Consider the following 8,652-nt stretch of genomic DNA (forward strand, 5'->3'; position numbering starts at 1 on the left):
GACTGGTCACTGTCCGCGGACACGCCTAATCGTGTCCGCGGGCGTTTGAGGGACCGGATTTGTAAGAGCCGGCTGTAGTGGATTTGCAATGGCTGCCTGTAGATGCTTTTAAGACAACAAAGACAATTTGGTTCGCCTAGTAGCCTCTAATACTAGTCTAACATGGCTAAGTTAAAGAATTGAAGATCCCTGCCCCATACCTCCTTGCTTTTTCTGGAACAGTATTTCCCTCACCAACGCCAAGTTACAGTACATTTCAAATGAAAAAAAACACCAATATACAGTACATTTCAAAAGAGAAAAAAAACACTAACATACAATAGATTGACAGGGAGGCATGGCAAACAATTTTAAACAAAGGGAAACTCTTACCATCACCCGGCGGATCGCAGCGACCGTGTCCGCCACCTCCGCTGCGTGAAACGTGTCCAAGTGAAAGCCCACATACCATCTTTGTTAAACGCGCTTTTGCAATAGGAGCTATATTTCTAAAACATATATAGTGTTGCAATGGTCTACGACAGGTCTCTGCAACAAGATCTCGGTTGCAAAAACAAAAATTTCAACAGAAACTCAGTTGCAAAAAAGCAACAAAACAACTGTTGCAAAAAAATTCTGCAACAACACCTGTGCTGCAAAAATAATTCTGCAACAAGACCTGTGTTGCAATGGTGGGATGCGCTCGACCGCTTGATGCGGCAAATCTTACGGTCGCGGCCCGGATGATCTTTTAAAATAAAAATAAAATAAAATAAGATACTGGTGTTCCAACACCATACTGGTGTTCCCGAATTAAAAATAATCACCGGCCACGCCCAACTCGCCTGTGGCGCCGTTGGATCACCCCATTCGCGTCCTCACCGGTCACGGAGCTTGCCGTCACTTTCCCAATCGGAGCTCTCTCTCCTCCCAAATCCCAAACAGATCAAACGGAGGAAGAAGGACGGGACGACTTCGTCTCCCCCAGCAGACAGCTCCCGCCTTGGCAGCTCCGCAGGCCGGCCGTGCTGCCCATACCCACTCCTCTCTCCCCCGTCCCGCCCCGTCTCACTCCGTGCTTCTCTCGCTCGTTCGCCTGAAGCTGGTCGGTCTCCCCCCACCGCGCCGGCGAGATGGAGCTGAAGCCCGGCATGTCGGCCCTCGTCACCGGCGGCGCCTCCGGCATCGGTAAGGGAGCGCCCTTCCTCTTCCTTCCCCGCGTCCGCTCATGGGCGTTTGTCTTCGCCGAAATTCTGGCTCTGATCTGATGCGCCTCACGCTGTTCTGCGTGGCCAAGTGCGCTTGCTACTGGCTGGGGGATGCTTAATTGCGGGTTGACCTGTGAGCTGGAGCGGGTTTGCTTAGTGTAACCTGTTGGTGAGAGCTCGATGCGGGAACCGGGTAGGGGTGGGCTAATTACGCCGGGTGGTACTTGATCTGGTGGTGATGAACTGATGGGTTACTGCCTGGAAAGCATTGGTTAACAGTTGCAACATCATTGTGCCTGTACAAATGAACGAACGGGGGACGCATGCAGTTGTACTTCTTCGGCTGCAATAATGGATTAATTTACTATCGTGTACTTGAACTATGAACGTCACACCGACAGAACTAATTGTGTACTGCTGTTGTGCCCGTGGCCCCCCGTACACAGCAAGAAATGTCTCAAGAGTTATAAGATACTAACACGGTAGCAGGCAATCTATACTTGCACCTGTACAGTATCAGTATTCGGTACCTGTCAGCTACTATGCCAAAATGATGTTCCCACCTTTGAAATATGTTGCCTTCCTTTCCTCATCGACTTGATTTTGTGCAGGGCAATCATTTTAGTAGATTGCATTGCATTAACATATCGACCGCTAACTCCTTTTTGATTTTCTGAAGGGAAAGCGCTCTGCATCGCTTTTGCACAAAAGGGTCTATTTGTGACCGTGGTCGACTTCTCTGAACAAAATGGAAGAGAAGTCACTTCGCTAGTTCAAAAGGAGAACAGAAAGTTTCATGGAGATCTTGGAGTACCGTCTGCCATATTCGTCAAGTGTGATGTTTCTATTGAAGGTAAGAGTTGTTTTAGGGGAAGCAAGCAAAGAGCAGTTAATTTGCATGAGGACCTACTTTTTAACTGTTTGTTGATGCAATATTTTTGGAAAAATAAGTGCATCAAATCAAAGTATGGTAAGACAAGCGTCACTTCAATCATACAGTATACTTGTCAAGCATTACGTTCTAAATGTGATATGAAGATCATACCATTGTAGAGATCATGCATGTCTGGTGTTACATCTAATCTCAGTCTTTTGCCTTCTAAGCACAAGCTGAAAATACTGCCAAACAAAGCTAACAAATACCAACCATCTCTGCTGTATTTCTACTATCTAGGTTTAATACCTAATGCATCAATATGGTATTTATTTCCGTTCGCTGTAAAGAAGCATCAAATCTCTTTTAACAGGGTTTTGTTTATTTTTATTTTTGCACGTCAGGCATTACAAAAAAAATTCTGGTGTGTTCTGATTTGTTTTGTCATGCGGATTACTTGTCGTATGGTTTCAAATGTTAAATAACAGCATGATTTTGCTGCTCTTCAGGTTTTCCATGATTTGAAGTTACAGTGATTTGATATGCAGGTGATCTAGCTGCTGCTTTTGCGAAACATGTAGACACATATGGTGGACTAGATATCTGCATCAATTGTGCTGGAATTGCCAACAAAACATTAGTTTATTATGATACATCTGACGGAACTAGGACATGGAGGCATGCCATAAATGTGAACTTTGTCGCTGTTATTGATGGTACTCGCATTGCAGTAAGTGTTGACTATTGCAATAACATTGTTATATTTATTTGTTCAGTAACTCAATCTGCTAATCTTGCAGTAACACTGAGTGCTGTCTATGGAAATTGTGTTTGGCTCCTGAGCTCCATGGAGCCTGGTTTTTGAAAAAGAAAAACTGATTTCTAGATTTAAAAAAATTCTGAAAAAAATACACACATACCTATGGATGCATACTACTTTTCTGTAAATTTCATGGTGAAATACATTTTCATGCGAGCTACAAAAAAGTAACAAAATCATGTGTTTGTAGCATATGTACCATTCACTATAAAAGTACATGATTTTTTTTGCACAGCTCACTTCAAAACGCATTTCATAATAAAATTTTATACACATGCAGTATATATCTCCAAGTACCTGTGTATTTATTTTCAGTTTTTTTTAACTTAAAAGAGTCAGCTTTTGAATTTTAGAAAAGTCCGGGCTCCATGGAGCCCGGAAGCCAAATATCCTATCTCGTGCTGTCTATGCTTTCTTATTACTTAGACATACTAAATAATATAACCCAGAAGTTCTGCATAGGCTTTAATTGTCTGTTCATCCAGTTGTTTAAGGGAAGAAAGTATTGGGTTTCCCTTTATTTGTTTCCATTAACCATTACTCAAGGAAATTAAGTGGTACTGATTTTGTCATAACGTGGCCTGTTCTTATGGTTTCCTTTGGAGCCAGAAGAGGATTTTTGAATTTTTTTTATCTTGGAATAATTCAGAAGATAATAACTATTGTTATACATGTTACTTGTTTCTACTTCATCCAAATGCCATATGCACAAAACTTACTGTTGGATATATTCACCAGAGTCAAATAATGCGATCCCGGAAGAAGCCTGGTGTCATAATCAATATTGGTTCAGCTGCGGGCCTTTATCCCATGTTCGCCGATCCCATATATACTGGGACAAAAGGTTCATACACCATCCTGTATACTTCTACTTTTTTTTCTCTGGCAGCAGATCACAGTGCCGATGCAAGGCCTAAGTACATATGAATTCCAATTATGAATGTTGGTTTTATTGAAATTTATATTCATGCTGATTGTTTTTCTACATGGTTCAAGATACATGCTACCATAACCTGTACAAAAGTTCATATTTCGGTCATATAGAATGTTACATGCTGTTGCCTACACGTTTTAGTATTAACTTCTAGTCCTTTATGTCATATGATGATATATTTGAAGCATGTGTGCACTTTGTGATCTCAAGCTTCATTTTCGGCAGGTGGTGTTGTTATGTTTACTCGATCACTTGCTCCATTGAAACGCCATGGTGTTCGTGTCAACGTGCTCTGCCCTGAGGTATTAGCGAATTGCATGATGGGTGGCAATTATTATACTATTATGTACTCCCTCTGTAAACTAATGATCTAAAACGTCTTATATTAGTTTACAGAGGGAGTATATATTATTTGTCTATTTATTTATTTTTCTACCACATACTGAGTTTGCTTGCCATATTAGTTCAGCTAGTGCTGTGCATTTTTTTCATTCTAATCTTGTGGGAATCTGCTGATGGGTTTTATAGTCTGTCAAGATATTAACTTGACAATGGTACAGACGTACAGTAGAGCACAATGTTTTATCCAGTACGTAAATTCCTATCAACTTGAAAAGTCACCAGATTAACCAGATAGTGCAGCTATTGCAATCTCAAGTACCAGGGGTAAATATCTTTCAGCACCAAGCATTCACACAGGAAATCTCACTCTTACACAATCCTCCTTTCTTTACCTGAGATAGATTGGCATAGACATGTAGTTGAGCTAAATGGCAAAAGCAACTAAGTGGGCCAAATGCCAAATTTTATCGATAATTCCATCTTAGAAAATTTGAGGATGTCCACTATTTGATGTAATTTGCAAGGGTTGGAGTATAATTTAGAATCCAACTAACTATTCCAGACAGATTAGCATATTATTTTATCTCATTAGTAACAGCTGGAAGGGACAAAGGCCATGATGATCTTTCATTAGTGTTATTTGTGGTATGCAGTTTGTTCAAACTAATATGGCTGAGCAAATAAATCAAAAAATAGTACATGCAACTGGTGGATTTTTGAAGATGGAGGAAGTTGTTAATGGTACACTACATCTCACCTTTTAAAGCTGTAGTTAAATATGTCATGTACTTTCAGCATTTTTCCATATTGTATGCATCACAGTTATCGCATGCTACTATTTGGTCTTCGATGAATTGTTCGAATCTTTATTTGAGGTGGGATGTTCTAAATGATGAAAATTAACATAGGCATTTATACATTTATGGGTATATTATTATAAATTGATAAAATACATGCTCACTTGACTCTTCAAGCTTAAGAACTTCAAATTTCTGTCCTTAATTTGTATGAGTTAGGGCTGGCCAAAACTTTGTGTGGTTCGCAGAGATGGTTGAAATGACAGTAGAAAATCACCAGAACCTGGTTTTGTTTGGAATACCACCTGCCAGAAGGTCTATTTGTTTGTAGAACCAGTGAGTCCTAAACATATGTTTCATGTCTGTTCTGTTCACTTATCAATTGATGACAACATGACCAACTGAATGTGGGAATGGAATGTCAGTGATGATATCTCAAAAATATGGGGTATGGGGTTTGCTGATTTGCAAACATTAAAAGGCTAAAGAGCTTAACTGTAAATTTGCATATATTGCTATCGCTTTGCTGGAGCGCATCAATTTGTCCATGTCAAACATCCCTGCTAGGTGAGTATGGTTCGGCCCACCATTTCTACATGTTTAGCAACCTAGAAGTTTAGGTATTTACTGTCATATCTAGGTATGCATTATGTCTTTCGTATGATGTTTTCTCTCTTTCTCTTAATTATTATCTGAAACGAACCTCTTCTATTTTGGTTAGGCGCATTTGAACTTATAAAAGATGAGAGCAAAGCTGGTGCTTGCCTTTGGATAACTAAGCGGAGAGGGATGGAATATTGGCCATCAGCAGAGGAACAAAGAAAATATCTGTTGAATTATACCAAGTCAAAAAGAACAGTAACAAAGAATGTATTTCCTAGCATCCAAACACCTGAGTTTTATGAGAAGATGTAAGTAGCCCTGCTATGTTATATTTATATTTGTAAGCACTTGGAATATTCTCAAGTTAACAACGACACAACTCTCTAACCCCCAGTAGTACATTTTTTTTCTCGTACGATTCTATCCTAAAATGCTTAAAGTCACTGAATCAATCCCTTAGACAGGAAATGGATAACTTTTAGATACGTGATTTTCATAGCTTGCAGTATTTTCTAACTATGTGTCTGCACTCTCTAGAGAAATCCTTTAGACGGAGGGGGTACTATTTTACTTTGTTGCAAGGTTTGCGGATTGAAAGAAAATCTCTTATATTCTGATTTCTGTTCCAGTGTTCTTTTCTTGCTAGTAGCCTGGTAGAAATACTTGACCAAATAGCTAATTTTGTTACCTCCATTTGTCATATTGGAGGGTTCAAGCTTTCTTGAAAGACGACACTCAAAAATACCCTCAATTTTGGTTTGAAATGATATCTCCAATTTCTCCGATAAAAGAGGGTTTTCCCCCAAAAGGTAGAAGTTTGTTATAGTTCTAAATGGAAAATGTTAAAGAGAGCGAATGACTTACAGCAAACTGACAATTCAAACCCACTGAGCCACACCTCGAGATAGCACAGGTGCTCACTACATAAGTTCTCACATAAGACTGAGAAATAGTAGATGCTCTCCAGCAAAAGCTTGCTGAAGTTCATCTTCCACGCGTGCTCTTGCGGAACATCTCAAAAACATTCCTATCATTGCATCTCTCTCCCCATTGCAGCAACGGAGAACCTTCAAGCCTGTATTCGTTGGCAGGCCTCTACCACCGGCTCTTCTGCAAATGTCACTTGCCACCTACTCAACCAGTCCTGCTCAATTTAGGCACAGTTCTAGGAACACAAGGCAAATCAAATGCACACCAGATTATATTCCAAATTAAACCTAGCCAAAGGGCACACCAGAAACAAGTGGTTGATGCTTTCCTCCTGCCCACAAAAAATGACAAGTTGATCTCGTTTCCACCCCCTACCATTCAGGTTATCTTTGGTCAAGATGCTTCCTATGCAGTTTTTACATCCCACAAAAACTTGTGTGAATAATTCCACTCATTCAGTTTCAGGAACTCGTATGTTAAACTGAAAACTTCCCTTCTGATTAAATGACCAAATCTAACCATCAGAATTGTGCAGTAATCACATATTGCAAAGTTTTCTTTTGAATAATTACATACTCTGTTATGCGTAACAATGGATTGATATTCACAAAATATTATCCTGTTTCTTATAGATGTTATGAGTGTCTGTTTCTGAAATATATGTTGTTTATCAGCAACATAGATGAGACCTCAGAGGTATAACAGCAAAAGTATCCAAAAACCATTAACACTATATGTGATCTCGACACTGTATTGCTTGTCAATTAAGTTTCTACACTACAAAATTCCCTAATGGCAATACTTTGTCAGTTATCGTCTTTCACACTATATGAGATCTCAACACTAATGATTGTCTCTATGATTTTGTAGAGTTGTTCACACACTCAGCCATAATTTCCGCAATGCTACAAGACTTGATCGTGTGCGATTGAGATTGCCCATTGAACCACAAAGTGCGCTAGTTAAAATAATATACGCTGGTGTAAATGCTAGTGATGTAAGTCCTTGGATTTTAGTGTCTAATTGCTTTTCTTTGACTCCCTGTTGATTAACTGCTGGAAGCTTTTAATGATGTCATGCAGGTAAACTTCAGCTCCGGACGGTATTTCAGTGGTAGTGCTAAAGAAACTGCTGCACGCCTTCCGTTCGATGCTGGTTTTGAGGTGATCCATAGTATTACATGTCTATGTTAATGCCGTCCTCAATGTTGGATAACGTTCTTAAGATGTTATTTTGTGTAACAACTTACACCATCATTCGGAATTTCTGACAACGCAGCATATGCTTCCATATTTTGACATTTTGACTCAGAATTTCACCAGATAGAGACATGGTACAAGAAATAGGCTATTACGTAACTCTAAATAAATTGTGGATACACCCGTAATCCTTGACATACTGAAACGATTTGCCAATATTCTTGTCAAACCAACTGCGATCCATACAAGTTAAATCTTCTAAGCAATGTCTGGCAATAATGCTTTTTTTGCATATGTATTAAGAATTCCACTCCCTCTGTAAACTAATATAAGATAGTTTAGATCACTACTTTAGTGACCTAAACGATCTTATATTAGTTTATTTACAGAGGGAGTACAACATAATGATTCCATTGATAGTGCAATTTGTACAGATAATTGTAGGATAAACTCACTCACATCATTCGATGGGGTTTACAAGTCAAGACTCAAGTCAAGTCTAGATGCTGGGTAGCAGCTCATAGACTAGTTGCAACTAGTTGACTACTCGTTCGCTTGCTATACGTACCATACTTCTAGTTTACTATGCTACAAAATTTGGAGGGAGGGAAAAAAATATATGGCTCGTACTGAATCAGAAGCATGACATCTTGCTATCAGATTCTCGGAGGTAAATATAAAAAACTATCTGCTGGAATCAGAACTCAGAAGCAAATCATATCTTCATTCATAAGCAGATAAGCTACACACTTAAGGCTCAGTTTGCGGTTGTTGAACTGTGCTGTGCTGAACCTATTTTATATTCTGCTGCGGAAAACTAGCCATGGAATTAATAATAAGTTGGTTAAACAAAGTAAGAAACGGTAAAGTAGGCAAACGCTGGTTAGCCAAACCAGGTTATGATATTCCACCCTGATGCTAAACGGAGCCTAACACAAGTACATGGTGCATACAAGATACTAACCC

At 39.4% G+C, this 8,652-nt stretch overlaps 1 protein-coding gene across 1 annotated transcript in view; it reads left to right on the forward strand.

Moving 5' to 3' along the window:
* The first annotated feature begins 898 nt into the window (after positions 1-898).
* Positions 899-8,652, forward strand: part of LOC119301842 (prostaglandin reductase-3-like) — a 12,079-nt gene continuing 4,325 nt past the window's right edge. Inside the window, exons 1-9 of the mRNA XM_037578815.1 lie at positions 899-1,167; positions 1,867-2,040; positions 2,610-2,791; positions 3,620-3,725; positions 4,041-4,117; positions 4,811-4,898; positions 5,676-5,865; positions 7,358-7,484; positions 7,570-7,650. Of these exons, the coding sequence (XP_037434712.1) occupies positions 1,113-1,167; positions 1,867-2,040; positions 2,610-2,791; positions 3,620-3,725; positions 4,041-4,117; positions 4,811-4,898; positions 5,676-5,865; positions 7,358-7,484; positions 7,570-7,650 (1,080 nt within the window). The 5' untranslated portion in view covers positions 899-1,112. The remainder of the gene's footprint in view (positions 1,168-1,866; positions 2,041-2,609; positions 2,792-3,619; positions 3,726-4,040; positions 4,118-4,810; positions 4,899-5,675; positions 5,866-7,357; positions 7,485-7,569; positions 7,651-8,652) is intronic.

Source organism: Triticum dicoccoides, chromosome 5A (genome assembly GCF_002162155.2).
Source record: "Triticum dicoccoides isolate Atlit2015 ecotype Zavitan chromosome 5A, WEW_v2.0, whole genome shotgun sequence".
Lineage (NCBI taxonomy): Eukaryota > Viridiplantae > Streptophyta > Magnoliopsida > Poales > Poaceae > Triticum > Triticum dicoccoides.